The sequence below is a fragment of the Anabrus simplex genome, chromosome 1, assembly GCF_040414725.1.
Source record: "Anabrus simplex isolate iqAnaSimp1 chromosome 1, ASM4041472v1, whole genome shotgun sequence".
NCBI classification, from domain to species: Eukaryota; Metazoa; Arthropoda; class Insecta; order Orthoptera; family Tettigoniidae; genus Anabrus; species Anabrus simplex.
In genome coordinates this window covers 30491254-30510652 of record NC_090265.1, presented here as the reverse complement: position 1 = coordinate 30510652, position 19399 = coordinate 30491254, and the positions used below count along the sequence as shown (strand labels likewise).

At 42.5% G+C, this 19399-nt stretch overlaps 1 protein-coding gene across 1 annotated transcript in view; it reads right to left on the bottom strand.

Moving 5' to 3' along the window:
- Positions 1 to 14570: 14570 nt before the first annotated feature.
- The window catches only part of LOC136860230 (espin-like), a 41868-nt gene continuing 37039 nt past the window's right edge, over positions 14571 to 19399 (bottom strand). The window contains exon 3 of the mRNA XM_067138744.2: positions 14571 to 15935. Within this exon, the coding sequence (XP_066994845.2) occupies positions 14925 to 15935 (1011 nt within the window). The 3' untranslated portion in view covers positions 14571 to 14924. The remainder of the gene's footprint in view (positions 15936 to 19399) is intronic.

The window sequence follows — 19399 nt, the reverse complement described above, 5'->3', positions numbered from 1 at the left end:
AAACAAGAGCACGTGGAATTTTTCAAATGTCCGCCACCACATTTCTAAGGTAAGTAGCTGAAGAGTGCAGCACGGTGCTCTCTTGATTAAAGATGGCGGATGACAGCTGTCAAAAATGCATGTGGGGTTGTTTCCAAACAAGAGCACGTGGAATTTGCCGCCACCGCATTTCAAAGGTAAGTAGCTAAAGAGTGCAGCACTGTGCTTTCTTGATTAAAGATGGTTGATTACAGCTAACGGAACTTTTCAAATTGCCCGCTACTACGTGCTTAAGGTAGAAGCCATAAAGAGGGCAGCACGGTGCTCTGTAGATTAAAGATGGCGGATGACAGCTGATGAATTTACCTGCAAGAGGGCAGCACGGTGCTCTCTTCATTAAAGATGGCGGATGACAGCTGTCAAAAAAGCACGTGGCTTTGTTTACAGATTCAAATCTCGTGCTAGTAAGGTTAAGTTGGTAGCATTAATGTTTAGGCCCGTCAGGATGGCAGCACTGAGATTTGCGATACGTTGTTGTCTGTCAAAAAGCACGTGGCTTTCAAAAAGCACGTGGATTTGTTTCCCGATTCAAATCTCGCGCTAGTAAGGTTAAGTTGGTACCACTGTGGTTTAAGCCCGTTAAGATGGCAGCAGTGAGGTTAGCGATGCGTTGTTGTCGATGACAGCTGTCAAAAACACTTGGCTTTGTTTACAAATTCAAATTTCCCGCGGGAGGTGGAGCGGGATGGGAGGCCTCCCAGTGCGGTGGCGGTGGAGGAGGCCCCTGGGAGCCGGGAGGCGGAGCCGGCCGCCGTATCCCTGTATTATACTACTTGCCTGGTTTTTGTGCTGGATGGTGGTGAGAATCTGCATGAAGATAGCGATTTGTGTGGGTAGGCTTACGATAGACGGTATGTCCTAAGGAGCCGTCCGGTTTCTTTCTTACTAGAACATCCAAGAAAGGAAGGCATCCGTCCGACTTCATTTCCATAGTGAATTTAATTGGAGGATATTGCTGATTTAGGTGGTTTAGAAATAGATGAAGTTTCTCAGGACCTTCTGTCTAGACCACAAATGCACCATCAACATACCGCATGCTTAGGATCATAAGGGCGTATCTACAATTTTTGACATTTTGAGGTTATGATATCATTGCAATGCAGAAAGAATGCTTTATTTGAGTAACAGAACGGCGTATCTCTAATTATGCTAGTTTTTAAAATTTGCATGGCGTAAGTCATTAAGAGATTTGTTTTAGTAAATAACAAAAGGGCGTATGAGTATACGCCCATTTGTTACTCACAAACACATAAGATATGAGGCTAATACTTTAGAAACAAAATGGCGTAACACCTGATACGCCACTTTCACTCTATTATTTCGTTTATTCTCTATGGAAACCTGTGTAACTAGCGTGTGTTAAACATATCACCGTTTTGTGAGATGAATTAGTTTCTCTATTTTCGAGCACTATAAGAGTAATGAAATACTTGATAGTGTTTTAAAACTAGAATAATACTATAAATGAAGAAGGTGAGTCTAAAATATGAGCCACACAAATCAGCAAAGTATATTACCAAATACAGTAGAGACAATACGCGACACTCTGCGAAATATTGAGGGACAGCGATTAGATCTCAATCTAGCGGAGTGACCTGAGAGTTACTGATTCTGTCATAAGAGTACGTGTATTTGTTTGCGAAGTTTTGGGGGTTATTTATACGTTTGTATTAAGATGACATAAGTAAATAGTAACGTGTGTCATTCCTTTATATCTCCTGTCAATATGAGTGGAAGGATATATGCTGCGTTTGGCTGCAATAACTATGAAGTGCAGAAGGATTCGCGGTCTTTCTTCCGCTTCCCCCGTGACCTGAAAATGTAAGTAAATACTGTGTTTGCATATATATCCTTCCAGTTACAAAGATATTTTTATAGAAGGCCTACTTCCTAAACTTCTGACCTGCGCGCCCCATATTTTAACTGGCTTAAAATATTATAATAAGCTTATTTTATTGTATTAGCGCAGCAGTTAACCTTCAATACTGATGTGTTGTTGTAGGTGTGATCTGTGGGTTTTGATTTAATTAAGGAACATGCATATGTGTGTGGCTGGTTGTGTTCCAAGTTACCCCATTTGGAATGCCGTAATGCGTTGTCAAGCACTGAAGAAAATATGGGTGATTTAAGAAATGTGATGATGATGCAAAGGTGAGTGGCTACTCATTGAATTCGATTTACAAGCTGTACTGAACTGGCCACATACAAATGCCAAAGCACTGTTTTACAAAAGAAGACTTGCTTTCTACAACCTAACAGTGTTAAATGCAGTTGCAAATAGTGCTGTCTGTTACACATTGAATGAGACTATAGCTAAGAGAGGGTCATCTGAAATAGTATCATGTGTTTATAAGATTCTTACTCAAAATGCAAATGGCAAAGAGATTGTTTTTATACAGATACGTGTAGTGGCCAAAATAGGAATGCGTATATCTGTGCAATGTGTCTCTTTGCTGTAAAACAATTAAATATACCTGAAATCAACCACAAATATCTTACTCCAGGCCACACACAGATGGAGGTTGATTTGGTACATTCTATGATCGAAAAAAAGAAGAAGAGTGTTCACATATTTGAGCCATCTGGTTGGAAGACAGTCACCCGCCTAGCAAGAAAATCACCTTACGAAGTAGAAGTTATGTCACAAGATGATTTCTTTGATTTTAGAAAAGTAAAGCAGGCCCCTATAAACAAACAACAGTAGATGTTAGTGGTCAAAATTACCGAGCTCGATAGCTGCAGTCGCTTAAGTGCGGCCAGTATCCAGTATTAGGGAGATAGTAGGTTCGAACCCCACTGTCGGCAGCCCTGAAAATGTTTTTCCGTGGTTTTCCATTTTCACACCAGGCAAATGCTGGGTCTGTACCTTAATTAAGGCCACGGCCGCTTCCTTCCCACTTCTAGCCCTTTCCTATCCCATCGTCGCCGTAAGACCTGTCTGTGTCGGAGCGACGTAAAACAACTAGCGAAAAAAAAGTGGTCAAAATTAGATGAAAATTCTGTGGTTGAAGTAACTTACTTGAAAGAGGATCCCAAACATGTTTACTTCAAGTACAACATGCATGAAAAATTCAACAAAATGCATATTGTAGGAAACAAGAGATTAGCACTTAGGAGGAAACAGAACTGTAACAGTGTTAGAGATGATCTATTCACAACCTCTTCCAATTTCGGTTGGAAAGTTAAAAGATTTTCAAGAACTTTGCAAACAAGGTATTACTAAATCCAAGTATCATAAATTTTATATGTCCCTGAAGTCAGTCACCACAAGCCAAGAGAGTGACAATGATCTAGATGATGTTGGCAATTAATGAGTATCCTTTTTCTTTATTGATTCTTGCAATTATTGCTTACGGATTTCATCAAAGTTATGTCAGTGCCGTTTTTTATTAGCAATATGAAAAATATTCAAAACTGGTCTACTGTATTAGGCATATTGCTTTAGTGTAGTTTTGTTATGCTTTAAATCAGCAATGATCTACATATTTATCAAAGTTCAATGTAGTAACTATTAGTCTTATTATCAGTCTGAATTTAGCATAGTCTAGATAAAATATTGTATGGTTGTTCTGTTGTAACTTTGGAGTGTTCTGCATCACAAACATATTGAGTTTATTAGGCATTTTTTCATGTAAAACGCAAGTTTTCAGTCAGTGTTGTGTTAATAATGTAATGATCACGTTACTGTATCGTAACAATAAAAATATTATTATTATTATTATATTATTATTATTATTATCTCATTTTTCTTGGACAGTTCGACTTACGCCTTGCCGTTATTTTAAGTTTTAAAGTACCAGACAAGTACTTACGCCACCTGACTCATTGAAAATTGTGAATAACAAAAGGGCGTATGTCAGGGAAAAGAATTTTAAAATAAAGTTAGGAACAATATTATTCGAACTTGTTTTGAATTACTTGCTTTTTTGCTTAATTCAAACCTAAATGAAACCATTTAATTGCATCATCATGTGCTGGTACTTATCTTGTACTGGTGATTTACTCTTAAATAAATTGTGTGGTGATATTTCTGATTTTCTCAAAATGGCAGAAATGTAGATACGCCCTTATGATCCTAAGCATGCGATACCTCCACATATCATAGGTTTGACGGGCGCCATAGCCATAGCCTCCTGTGCTCCATAAAGAAATTAGCCACTGCGGGCGAAAGTGGACTCACTCCGTCCATCTGTTCGTAAAAATTCCCACCCAACACGAAGTAGCTGGAAGTCATGCAGTGGTAAAATAGCTTAGTAATATCCTCAGGGAACAGGTGTTCGATGAGAGACATGACCGTGTCAATCGGCACTTTAGTGAGGAGGTATATAATCTTCTTTCACCGCTTTTCCCACACCAGTCGGGTGCGAACTGTCACCCATATGTGGATTTTCTCCTGTTTTACTGCCGGATGCCATTCCTGACGCCAACCCTATTTGGAGGCATGTAATTACTATTTCGTGTTTCTATGGTGGTTGGTAGTCTGGTGTTTTGTCTGCATTTGAATAGAAGAGTGTTGGGAGAGACACAAACACCCAGTCCTCGAGCCAGGAGAATTAATCAGACGCGATTAAAATCCCCGTCCCGGACGGGAATAGAACCTGGGGCCCTCTGAACCAAAGAACTCAACGTCGACCATTCAGCCAAGGGTCGGACAGTGATAATAGTTTGATGTGTTTCTTTGGCAAGTCTTCTTTTAATGGGAGCTTTGGAGCTTCCTGCATCTCTTCAACTTATTGGCAGAAATGCTTGCATGGTGTTGCATGACTGAGCCACACATATGACTTAATTCTCCGTCACCATATTTTTTGAACATGGGAGTATTTATTCTATGCTTGTCCGTCACAAGACGAATAACATAGAATCCCGCTTTCAAAACCTGCTGAACCAGGAGGAAAATTCATTTCCTTGCAATGCCTTCACCATTATGTAGGCAGGCGGAATCGTAAATTTCTTAGTCAATCCATGAATTACAAAGCACAGCAGTTAGTTGCTCAGGCCTATGTCAATAATACATCTAAATATTTTTCTTATAGTAAAAAAATAATTGAAGCCGACTGGATTCGAATGATGTCTTTCAATTCAAAAATTTTGTGAAAAACGGATTCGTTACGTCAGAATTTACCCGTGTGTTAGCAAGTAGAATCAACAAACACAGCAACTGAAAAGGTGCAGGCGGTTATCGATCATGTGCTGAAGGAAGAGGGACAACTCTGAGAGTTCAGCGGGATTGCGAATTCTTTGACCAGTTCATAATTAGTGTAAATACTTCAGCGTCTGGAGATGGATAGGCCCGAAATTACAGAAAAGAGTGAATGTTTAGGGACATTCGAACACCCACCCAACATACGATAAGATAGCAATGTAAATGAGCCTTGGAACTAGCAAAGGAGAAACGACGATGCACTATTTTCCGGCCGACTGTACAAACATGAGAGTTATTGGTCCCTGAAACAGCACATGTATCCGTTATGCCATGTGATCTGTACTGGTGTGAACGCCGTAAACTATGAACCGCGCAGATATTAACTTCGGAGTTGGAAGGGCCTTAGGTTAGTATAGCCTACTACACTTTTTTTTGCTATTTGTTTTACGTCGCACCGACACAGATAGGTCTTATGGCGACGATGGGAGAGGAAAGGCCTAGGAATGGGAAGGAAGCGGCCGTGGCCTTAATTAATGTACAGCCCCAGCATTTTCCTGGTGTGAAAATGGGAAACCGCGGAAAACCGTCTTCAAGGCTGCCGACAATGGTGTTTCAACCCACTATCTCCCGGATGCAATCTCACAGCTGCGCGCTTCTAACCGCACGGCCAACTCGCCCAGTTACTACACTTGTAGAGAGTGTCATGGGAGATTTAGTGCCCGAGTCTGCAAAATGCAGGTCGCCTGGGGCGTCGGAATTGTCATGGCCAATCTGAGACGAGGTCTCGAGATTTTTCGAGACCGATGATGATGATGCTTGTTGTTTAAAGCGGCCTAACATCTAGGTCATCGGCCCCTAATTGTACGAAATGAGACGAAATGCAATTACATTTAAAAGTCCAAAATCATCCACTGACCAGAATTCAGAACATGGCTAAGAATGAATGAATGGATGGATACGAATTTAAAACAATCAGTGGATCCAACTCGCAACGCCCCACATTCCCAGAAACTAGCGTTAAACAATAGTAACTTATTACTGACCAAGGGACTGCTTCTAAAGCACAATACTGAATCGATGGTGCTTGAAGTCTAAAGGGGTCCACAATCCAGGCCATCGGCCCCTCATAATGGTACTTATAGCTAGGAAAATATAACCATGGTATTTGTGTTTGCGGAACTAATCAAAAGTAGCGTAGACACGCGGTATTCCATACATTATGGTACTACTCACAGGTAATGTAATGCGCACATGCAACGCAAACCTATGGTGTACTAATCACAGGAACTCTTGCTATCCCGTGGTGTTCCTCACCACGACCCATGGTGTCACTCATATAGTGGTACTAATCACGGGTACTGTAAAACCCACCCTGATTCACACACTGTCGCTACTGAACACAAACCTATTGTGTTCCTAACATAGTGGTACTACGTGCAAGTAAAAGCGACCAACGATGTTCCCTGCGTGATGGTACTAATAACAAGTAGTCTAATGATTCTAATTTGATCATCCCTAGGTCGCCCCTTTTAGTCCCCTCTTAGGACAGGCAGGGAATACCGTGGGTGTATTCGTCTGCATCCCCCACCCACAGAGGGTTGTGTGTTTGGTCCGCGAGAGCTATTTTATTTCGCTCAATTATTTCCCTGAAGTCCGTCGGCAAGCCGGTTAGGACCTCCCTATCCGCAACCTGGGACGCGCCACGTGGGAGTATCACCTCTCCCCCTGCTACGCCAGCGTAGTAAGTTCGTGGTTTCTCGAGACTAGCGCTGGCACTATTTCTCTCGAGATATTTCGAGAGATCTCGAGAGTATTGTCCCCGCATTGTGTGGCGATCAGAGTGCCGCAGGCCTACAGATAGATGAGCTGAATGTGGTTTGTTCCGAGTTTGCGTATAGCAAACCACAGGCCTTCCCCATTCCATAAATACGTGTCAATAAGAGGCTAGGGCGTTTATCTCATTTCTACCGAGGTATATTTTGACGCGGTATAACAAATTATAAAGGAGAACGTTGTATGAAGCGGTAAGTACACGAATGAGTAGGCTAAGTACAGAAACTAACTGCTGCTGTAGGTACAACTACCTGGATACTAGAGGCGTGCATTATTCGAACTCGAGATGCGCCTTGCTGCATATGCAACCACCATTACGCATGAGTGGAATATGTAATCTAAAATGCCGAAGTTCGCTCCAGTTCTTTCGACAGGTTGGTGTACATCGTTATCAGACTCCACATTCAGTATCATATGACCACTGCTTGTGTTAACCAATATTTTAGCGACCAAGGAAATGGTTCCTTACAATTTTATCGAGTATTCGCGTCATAATTATGTACTTCAGTGTATGACGGTGCAATGTGTAACTTTGTCTAGTTGTACGCGACAACTTGAAGACTATGTCCGAAAGACATCGTAAGTCGTGGAAGTCTTATTTTGAAGAGATGCCACATAGTACAACCCGCCGTGTTGTTCGTTCAAAAGTAGTAAATTACGTCGGCAGAAATACTTCTGGGATGATCCGGCACTTGAAAGCACATATCAACGAAAGGAATCGTCCCAGAACACCTCCGGCCCGGACTGCATCACAAAAAGCTACCCTGTCGACAACAATTGCGAGGTATCCAGGTAGGTGCACACCCTATCTACAGCTATTAACAAATTATACGGGTTATTCAGCTAAGAGGACCACTTGAAATAACTCGCAAACAGTTTAAGATAGTGATGGGCATTCTGAGATGAGGTTTCGGGATTTCTCGAAATTTCTCGAGACTAGCGCAGACACTATTTCTCGCGAGAAATTTCGAGAGATTTCGAGAGCGTCGTCCCCACATTGTGTGGCGAGCAGCGTGTCGGAGGTCTACAGGTAGCGTGAGCTTAATGTTATTTGTGCCGAGTATGCGAATAGCCAACCACGAGCCTTCTCCATGTCGTCAATAGGCCTACGTGTCAAAAAGCGGCTAGGGCGTTCATTTGTTCCATTTCTACAGAGGTCTATTTCGACGCAGTATGACAATTATAAAGGTATTCTGGCAAAGGATGCAGCAGTGAGTACACGAATGAGCAGGCTAGGTACAGAAATTGACGGCTACTGTAGGTACCCTTACCTGGATACTGGAGACGTGCATTGTTCGAATTCGAGACGGGACAAGATGCACCTTGCTGCATATGCAACCACCGTTACGCATGAGTACAACGTGTAATCTAAAATGCCCGAGTTTCCACCACGTGTACATCGTTATTAGACCCCACATTCAATATCCCCATGACCACTGTGTTTACCGATATTTTGGTGACGAAGGAAATAATTCCTTACAATGGCATAGAGTATTCGCGTCATAATTAGGTACTTCGTAATATGACGGTGCAATGGGTAATTGTGTCTAATTGTACGCGACAACTTTAAGACGATGCCCGAAATGCAGCGTAAGTCAAGGATGTACGTTATTTTGAAGAGATGCCACATAGCACAGCCAGCTGTGTTTATTCAAAAGGAGTAAAATACGTCAGCAGAAATACTTCTGGGATGATCCATCACTTAAAAACAGTAGCGGCGATAGGGGGGGTGGAAGGTAGCTTCCCCCCCCCCTTTCTGGAGAAAACATTGCATTTGTATTACATTTTAGACGGCTGAAACTGGTAATTATTATTTTAAAGCAATTTATTCAAGCCCTGTCTTTTCAGCTCTTACTCTATTTTCTTAAATTATTACAAACGTTTTTGCGGAAATACGCACAAAATATCGTTTGTCGCGACTAAACGATTTGTATAGCGCCACAGCAAGTTCAAGTGCATTTGCACGTGCTGTGAGGAAGGGTAGCAGTCTTATTTGCCCAAGTTATGGACACTGATGTATGATTCACCCGCTTGCCGTGCGCATTCGTCAGTCTGACAGTCTCTTTAGTGTCTGTTAGATGTAGTCAATTAATAAATGATTTTAATTGTATTTTCACGCCTTACTTCTATTAAATTCGAATACACGTGTAATTGTTCTTTTGCTGAAAGTTTTACTGTATAGTACTGAATCAAAATCTAAGAAAAAAAAAACAAATGCTATTAATACCGCACTTAAGTTCGTAAACTTATCTCTGTCGAAATTCGCTCAGAGAGCTTCAAAAACTTAATATTTTGTAGATTGTTTTGACTATTATGTACACCCCCGTCGCATTATGCCACAAACCCGGGTACATTTTGTTGTCTGTGCCCCCTCCCAATCGCCACTACTGCTTAAAAACGCATATGTATGAAGGGAAGTCGTCACAGAAAGCCCCTGTGTGTGGGGGCGGTAAAATAATACCTACGGTATCCCCTGCCTCTCGTAAGAGGCGACTAAAAGTGGCTCTTAACTTGGGAGCGTGGGTTGGCGACCACGGGGTCCACAGCTGAGTCATGGATATTGCTTCCACTTACTTGTGCCAGGCTCCTCACTTTCATCTATCCTATCTGACATCTCTCGGTCAATTCTAGTTCTTATAAGAATCGGACGGTATTACAGCACTCGAGGCATAGGGGTTTTTCATTTTCACGCCCTTTGTTGCCCTTGTCTTCCTTTAGCCGACACTTTCATTTTGCGAAGTGTCGGATCCCTTCCATTCTTTCTCTCTGATTAGTGCAGTATAGAGGATGGTTGCCTAGTTGAACTTCCTCTTAATAAAATAATCACCACCACCAATTGTCACAGACCGGGCGAATTGGCCGTGCGGTTAGGAGCGCGCAGCTGTGAGCTTGCATCCGGGAGATAGTGGGTTCGAATCCCACTGTCGGCAGCCCTGAAGATGGTTTTCCGTGTTTTCCCATTTTCACACCAGGCAAATGCTGGAGCTGTACCTTAATTAAGGTCACTGCCGTTTCCTTCCCATTCCTAGGCCTTTCCTCTCCCATCGTCGCCATAAGACCTCTCTGTGTCGGTGCGAAGTAAAACAAATAGCAATCGTCACAGAACACCTTCGACTCGGTCTGCACCACAAGAAGCTGTCCTATCTACAGTTATTAACAAATTATAAGGTAAGGGTTATTTAGCTAAGACGTCCACGTGAAATAACACTTGGACCCTTTTTCACTTTCGTTAATGGTATTAAGCGGCTCATAATTAAACATGCAGTACTTTTTCCAGGCTTTTGACAAAATTCATCGGTACACGAGTTTCCAACTAGAACTGCTGATACTATCAAGTGTGCGTTTGTAGTTACTGCGACGTCACACAGCTCGCTGAACAGAAGAATCAGTCTCGAGAGTGTTGCCCATTACCCCTGTCAAAAGAATTGGAGCAAATCGGGTATTTTAGAGTACACGTTCCATTCATCTGTAATGGTGGTTGCATATGTAGCCATGCACATCTTGCCCCGTCTGAAGTTCGAATAATACGCGCCTCTAGTATTCGGATAAGTGTACTACCTAACTGCAGTTATTCACCAATTATACAGGATTATTCAGTTAAGATGTCAACCTCAAATAAGTCCTGAACTGTTTAAGATATTGATATTCTGTTTTCACTTTCGTTAATGGTATTAAGGGGATCATTGCTGAACATGTACTACTTTTCCAGGCTTTTGACAAAATGTATCGGCTCACAGTTTCCATATGAACACTATTTCACGCGATAACTGCTTATGGTATACTATATAGTTTAACTCTTAGTGTCCGGCTCCATGGCTAAATAGTTGGCGTGCTGGCCTTTGGTCACAGGGGTCCCGGGTTCGATTCGCAGCAGGGTCGGGAATGTTAACCATAATTGGTTAATTCCGCTGGCACGCGGGTTGTCGTCTTCATTTCATCATCACGGCACGCAGGTCGCTACTGGCGTCAAATCGAAAGACCTGCATCTGGCGACCCAAACTTGTCGTCGGCCACTCCCGGCACTAAAAGCCATACGCCATTTCATTTTTACACTCGTAGTTACTGGAACATGGCACAGATTGCAACACAGGAGAATCGGTCCCGAGATTCTCGCGAGTCTAGATCTGTGACGTAAGTCTCGAGTCTCGTGCAAGAGCGTTGCTCATTGCTACATCTGAGTGTCTAATGTTTTGGTCGAATCGAACTTTTTCATTTCGCTGCTTGTCTTGAACGACAGATCGCGCCCCATCGTCTAACCACCCCGACCATGTCTCATCACAGTAGAGCACTAGTTCATTCTCATGATATATTCCAGAGAAGATTACGTTGATAATTTTCTACTGTACGAAGAAGCAAGGCCGAACTAATTCGAGTCGCAACGCCTGTGTTACGGTAATTTCCTAACAGAAGACTACCGATTACCAATACACACAGAAAACTAACATTTGCGGTCAACAGACATGTAAAAAGGTACCTTTTGTTAGACATGGCCCTGTAACATGTGGACCAAATGCAGAGGCTATTTTGAACGCTGTTTAGCACGCGGACACTTTCACGACAGACCAACATCAACACGTCATCTCAATACACTTGGCTAGAGTCCAGTTTATAATACAAACCTGAAACTGTATGATTCCAGTTAACATTCTGCGTTCTCACGTATGTGTCTGCTCCAACGTGAACAGTTCTCTTATCGGGTGTCTCCAGCTGTAAGTGAACCGCTGGCTGAGGGTGGGCCTGTCATAACAGCGACCAGAGGCTCTCATCGTGACCTCTAACCTCGCTTGGACTACTCTCTTCCGATTTTTTCTAGTGGTTTTACGTCGCACGGCACAGATAGGACTTATAGCGACGATGGGATAGGAAAGGCCTAGGAGTTGGAAGGAAGCGGCCGAGGCCTTAAGGTACAGCCCCAGCATTTGCCTGGTGTGAAAATTGGAAACCACGGAAAACCATCTTCAGGGCTGCCGACAGTGGAATTCGACCCCACTGTCTCCCGGATGCAAGCTCACAGCCGCGCGACTCTAACCGCACGGCCAACTCGCCCGGTCTGACTTCTGATTAGTGTTAGAGGATAGTTGCCAGTTTCTGCTCAGAGCAATCTCCACCACCATTAGCTACGTACAATTCAAGGGATGAGGTTTAGGTCAGAGTCAGCCAACTGCGTGTACGTGTGACGTCAGGTACACGTCACACGCTTTCCTCGGGCAGCGAAACGAAGTACTTAGTACTGTAACTGAGAAGTCAATGCTAGAGGGGCGAGGGGAATCAGAACGTCATTCCTAGGGGGAGGCCCAAGGGCTGCAGGTAGTACAATGCGGTTATGTGTAGTACATATTTCTCTCCACACAATTTGTTGTAACGTAACTTTGTAATGAAGTAGCATAAAAGGTATAAAGCAAATTTATTGTTTTTTCCGGTGAATCTTCCGAACTTATATTGAACAGAAAATTGCTGGCGTTACAATATCACCCACTGTAAAAATAGTGCTAATAGTAAAACAGCACAGTTTTACAACAAAAATAGTACAGAGAGTAATCTGTAAACTTAAAACATACGTTTTACCTCATGATATCAATACTCAGTTGCCACTCGTGGGTTTCCTTGATTTTTGTAGTCTTGTTTCGTTGACTAGTTTTGCTATATTTGGAGTTAATGTTTGAGGAAACACTAAGTGTAAGAGCACACTTCAAGTCGTAACCTGACAACTGGCTTCTCTGTTTTGGTTTTGTTGATTTAAAATAGAAAAGATTAGTTCACAGGCATACGCGGAACCGAAAATACTCAACATTCTCGCTGCAAACCTATGCAATCGGGGAAACCTATTTTTTTTATTATGAGCCCAACTACAGAATTGGGCCCTACCATAGAAGGTCCACCATCTGTTTCTATTAAAACTAGTTTGTTCGATGGCAAAGAAGCATTGTCAATAACACTTACAATGCAGTTGAAAATGTCCATGCCTTTCGTGGTATTCTTCATAGGCACTAAATCCAGTATTTCCTCCCAAATTGTAAAGTTTTTGTCAACCCCTCGTATGAAAACGGCTAGCTGGGCCGTGTAAGAAATATCTGTGCCCTCGTCAATTGCTAAGGAGTATGCCCGGAAGCTTTTTGTCTGTTCTAATAATTGTAGGTGGACATCATCAGATAGATCTTGAATTTTTATCGACACTGTGTGCGCGGAGAAGCTGGTAGCTTCGAACTCTTGAATGATATTTAGACAAAACTCCTCACCTGATAGAATTAAACATTCATTTACTGATTCACCACCACTGAATGGTTTAAGTTTCTTTGCAATTACATATTAAAAAACTCGTGTCCTCATCCCGAGGTGGTGCAGCTCTTTTCAGGCACACACCCATTGGAGGTGAACTGCATGTACCATTTCAACACATACCAGCCCTCCTGCCATTCTTAAATTTCTGGCAGTACCTGGAATCGAACCCGGGCCCCCGAGGACGGCAGCTAATAACACTAACCGTTACGCTACGGAGGCGGACTGCAATTAAATATGAACTTGTATAACTCAGTTGAACTGCTGACTCACTGATCGAATGCTCAACATGGTTAATTTACCTTTTAGTTCTGTAATTACATGTACCCTTTCCTCGCCTTGATACTGATAATAATCTGCAACGTGATACAAACTGTAGTGGCGTTGTAAATTATATATTTTTGCATACTGTAGCTCTTTTCTACAAACTAAATATTTAACTGTAGCAATCCTTTCATTTTCAACAAATAAAGATCTTCCCATAAAGATCGGAGGTGTAGATAGGTTCTCGCACCGTGATGTGCCCGGTTCGTCCATACTTATGTACTGTACTGTACTGTACTGTACTACTAACCCCATACGGCTGAGGATGTTTATGGGTATGTCAAAATCATAAACCTTTATTCTAAATTTGATCCTAGATTTAACAATTTGGAGTATCTGGAAACTTATATTTAACTTTTAACCACGCCATTTTCAGTTGTTGCAGATAACGTTGACCTAGACCTACAATTAGAGTTATTAGATTTACAGTGTGATAGAGAACTAAGAGGTCAATTTGTAAACAAAAAGGATTCGTGTGGCTTTTTTGAAAAGTGTCTATAAAAGCCGTAGCCACCAGCATGTATGGCACATCACGTGTTTACCACAAAGCGAGGCTGTCTCTTCGTGTCACTCTACGACAGCGGCTCCCCACCTTCTGCGCTCTTACGTCACATGGGCTCTCCAACGTCACACGGTCTCTCTTACATCACATTGCAGCTAGTTGGCCGACCCTGGTTTAGGTCCAGATACTTACACATTCATAGGCGAGATATAAAAGATACGATATGACCACATTTGAAGGCATGTCTAGACCATGAAACAGTTACCTCGCCAGCATGTCATAGGAGTGTTACCCTCGTCAGTTGTAAGATTTCTTCTGTATTTAAACACTTGCTCCCTTTCTATTGCATATTTTAGGAATATTTGCTAGGGGGACTAGGAATGAAACATCCATGTATTAGGGTTTATCATTTAACATCCAAAGCATTATTTTATATAGCAAAGAGTGAAGAAATTTATTTTAACAAACATTACACTGCCTTTACATATGTCATGAAGCACAAATTCTCGAATAGATTTCTTCATTTTACAAAGCTCATGCTTGTTACTGCACGAGTCATTGTAAGCACTAATTAACAATTTCAGAATCACAAGATCAACTTTTAAGGTTTGAAAGCAGGTTTATTGTGTCATGTCTTGCAGAATTTTAACGTTGAGTTATGTGAACATTAAAAATAGTAACATTACGTTAATTAAATAAAATTTCTTATAATAAAATAAAAAACATGTTCTAAACATTTCTACACAGAATATTTCTTTGCCGTGTTTTGGACCTGCCAAATCACTTCCCAATTCGCGACCAGTCCTCTCAAGACAAAAATGTTTTTATAGCAGAGTTACTTTTGGGAGCATAGGCAACTGCTGTATATCCGGCACGATTTAAGGTGCTTTTGTTCACAGCACCAGATTTCACTAGGTACATCACTACGTCGAGGTGGCCGGCTTCGCAAGCGAAATGCAGAGGCGTCCAGCCGTCATTCGTGGTGCCAAATGGAGTCTTGTCACATTTCTCCCAGAGATACTTAACTACGTGCAAATGTCCGCGTTTAGCTGCGAAATGTGCAGCACACATTCCTTTAGAGTCTTTATCATGAATGCCAACACCGGCATTGCCCACTAGAAAGCGTATGACGTCCACGAAGCCACCTTCTGCTGCTATGTGCAGAGCTGTTTCCGACAATGCTGTCTTTTCTGAAGGATTCATGTTTGCCTCCGTAACTAGGTATATGAGGACATCGCGGTGTCCACCGTAGGCTGCCCAGTGAAGAGCTGTTCGCCCTTTCAAGTTGTCTGTGGCGTTCACACAAGCTCCACCCTCTTCTATGAGATATTGAACCAGAGACAAGTGACCTGTCTCTGAGGCCAAAAGGAGAGGAGTCTTGCGATCAGCAAATCTGTATTCCACGGGTAATTTACCGGTCTGCAGTATGTGCCTTACACCAGACCAGTTCCCCTCACACACGGCTTTGTGAAAGTTTTCTGGAGTGGCATCGAGTTTGGTTGCCATCTGCACCTTCCTGATAGAACCAGCACAAGCCGATGATACTCCACATTTCATGAAGGCCCTCTCCGTCTGAATGTGCAGATTCTCCCTCTCTCGCAAGAGTTTCTCCTTCTCGATGAGCATGGCCTCCCTCTGGGTAACAAATTCCATCTTCTTCTGAAGCAGTTTGTCTTTCATTTCTATTTCATTTTCGAATTCATAGACTTTCTCTTTATACTCCTGGAGTAATTTGGCCTTCACAGAAGCTGCTAGCTCGTCGTTCTTAAGGTTCTTGAGGGCTTCTTCCAAGAGGCTGCCACATAACTCGCAGTTCACCTGAAAGATAAGAGTGCAGGTTTAGATCACAAGACAGACAAGACAATGGACAGCTTCCACTGATCAATGATTAAAATGTAATTGGTGCAAGTTTAACCTCCCAGTGAACAGCTAAACATACCCTAATCCCAAAACACACAGGTTAAACACTAATAGAAAGGCTACGATTATGCCAAATTATCAACAATATCGTAATCACATGAAATTAAGATCTAACTATTTAATGAAAAGATATATTCATTATGCACTCAGTACTGTTTTCAGGACATAAACTTTGTAATTGTACAAAATTTCAGCCTCACGTAAAGTGAGTTTTGTATTTATGTCTATATTTACGCCAAGTTATAGGTTAGGTCAGGGCCTCTCAGAGTGCATGCACTGTGCACGGTGCAAAAGACGACTTCGCTTGGTTGACCAGAGTGCAGACCCTGCATTAGGTATTACGTATTTCATTGTAGAAATACTGTGTATTTGTTGATGTATGGGAGTCATTGTTTGGATGGTGTATACACTCTGTATTGCACTGGTAGCATTCTAGAGCTGAAAGCGGGAAATCTTTGTTAAGCAAGGAAACTAATATAGTGTTGTGCAAGATGTTCGTCTGCCCAATTTGACGTGTGTCTCGCAACAGTCTTCAAGGCGCCAATGTGCCAAAGTTGAGCTTCACAATTTAAAAAACGGCATGCCACATGTGAAAGCCTATGGAAGATTGTGATTAGCTAGTACTGAGAAAATCATGTGATTTGAAAAAGCTATATTATGGAAGAGAGATCACCCGATTCCTTATCTTGACTTGGCAGAGAGCGGACGTGCTTGATCCTAGCCCCTTATCTCCTGATGCATTGTGTACTGTAGCGGGAATTTCGTGTGTGTAGTTACTAATATAATTAGTATTGCATGCTCGACTGACGGTAGGCAGCCTTCTGGTGTCTACCAGTGTAATTTAACATCAATTACCTGGTGGTAAGTAGATTTAGTGTCTGTGTGTGCCTGTATCTTTTGCTTGTTGTCGTTTGTGCATGGCTCTCCCCCCGCCGGGAGACGCAGGAATTTCCTCGCATGAAATAGATAATTATCCTACCAGCTCCTTGGCAAGCCTTTCCGCTTCTAGTGAAAACAGTTCAATTACCATTCTCCCTGATATTGACCCAAAAATGTTCACAACGTTAGTCAATACAGGCAATGTTTCTCAAATCCTTGCTTCCCCTCCCGCATGGCACCCCATGAAATTTAAAAAGATGAAAGCTACGAATGCTACCCCTATGACAGAAAAACGTTTTCCGGTCTTAGCTTCTCAGACCACCTTTGGGGAAAATAATAGAGAAGCCTACACCCTGACCAAGTCGACCACCCCGAATGTGACTGTGGCTCAACAAGTGTGGTACCGGAGGCTTCTATGAGCTCTTCTCAATCTGTCCCAACAGAATGAGACCAGCTCGGTACCCACTGGTGGTGGGGGTGAGGCGATGGAGACTCCCCTCACCCCAAAAAGACTCTTCCATATTTAGTGGTTGCTGACGAGTCTCAGTACCAGCGCCACTACAAATATCTAACAAGTAAATGCACTGTCGAAATCAGGATCATCAATACTAGAGATGCTCTTAAGTTTCATGCCGAGATTGTTGAGGTTTATAAGTTCATGAAGCAGTATTTTGAAGAAGCTAATACCTCATTTTACACCAAACAACTGCCGTCTAACTGCAACATTGTCGCAACTGCCGGCATTGACTGGGTTCATGGCACTGGGCTATGGGCCTAAGGATTTGCATGAATTTACTAAAAAGGATGCAAATATCAAGAAGGTGATTCCACTCAGTGTCATGAGTGTCACACTCCCTAACAGGAAATTCAGCGAGACCATCTTCTCCCTGCGATATCTTCGCGGGGCCAAAGTTAAAATTGAGGCATACAGGGGTCGTGAAGGGCCCTCGTAATGTTATCGGTGTCAGAGAAGGGGTAGAACCACGTGGCGGCCGCCAAGTGTGTGTACTGCAAAGCCTGGAGAGAGAATGCCGTCTGTTTCAAACCATCCTGGAACAGACCCAGACTAACGAGCTCGAATAAGCCCAGAAAAAGAGTGCACTAGCATCCTCTAAGCCAGTCGACCCCAACATCTCATTTTCCCACGTTACGGGCGGCTCTCCTACCCCCTGAATCTGCTTCGAACCCTGCTCTCTCGACTCAGGCGTCACCCATCTCCAATCTGTCGGGCATGCGTGACATCTTAGACCTCTGCAGGAGTATCAATTTTACCAGGCCTACACTAAAAGACACGTTGGAAAAAATAAAGTGTCAGACAACAATGGATATAATTATGGTTCTGCTGAATGCACTGTGCTGTACTTCACTGAATCTTAGTTTGACGTGCATTCTTTTCTGACATGGACTTTTACAATTTGTGCTTGGAATTGTCAGAGAATTGTTCATCAGAAGTACGAGCTTGAGGCTTTTATTTCTGGTCACAATATCGATATCATGCTACCTGGTGAAACATAGCTAAAACATTATACGCCCTTCAAAATTAAGAATTTTACGATGTATCGTAAGAACAGAATAAACGGTGAGCATGGGAGCGTGGCTGTGTTGATTAAAGCAAAAGTTCCTCACCACTTTATTGACCCCCTTCCTCACGGTGTTATAGAGTCCCTCGGCATTGAGGTTAGACATGAAAACTATCACTATCGTATTTTTGCGGCCTATCTCCCTCCCAAAGCCCCGCTACATTGTGCGGAATTACATACTCTTAAATAAACCTCTCCATGTTCCAACTATTATCAGTGGTGTCTTAAATTGCAAGCATCCAGATTGGAATTCACATGTGACTAATCCTAAGGGAAGAACGCTACAACAATACATGGGGGACAATGATGTTTGTCTGTTTGCTCCAGTGGAACCTACTATTTATCCTACCAATGGAGCGCTCCGACGTCATTGATGTGGCAGTAACAATTCTGTAATAGTGACATTCATTTTACAGTCCCAAGAGAATTAAATTCAGATCGTGATCCCATTATTTTCAATCTTACATGGGTTAGGTTATCTGAGCCATGTCTAAATTATAACAGGTTCCCTTGGCATGTCAACGAAACCTAAGAACACTTCCTGTCCACAGCAGAGATGATATCGATCACGGTAGCTGGAAGAGACTGTAGGTGTCACGAGACGGATGCGCAGTAGACTGCCGTGGCCGTGACGTCACTGGACCGTCCCTCCCATTACACTACGCATTGTTTGGCGCGTTAATATCGGTCTATATACTCCTTGGTGTCGGTGTTTTCATTCTAAACAGTGAAGTTCGGTGCATTGGTGTTCGTCTGCGGTCTGCACATTGCTTCTTTAATTATTAAATACTTCTGAGGCTTGCGAATGTTTTGAAAGTTGTGAACTTGCGCATATCATTCCAGTGTATATGTAGTGTTTGTGCTGTTAAAATGCCGTGCTGTGCGCTTGGAGGCTGTATAAAC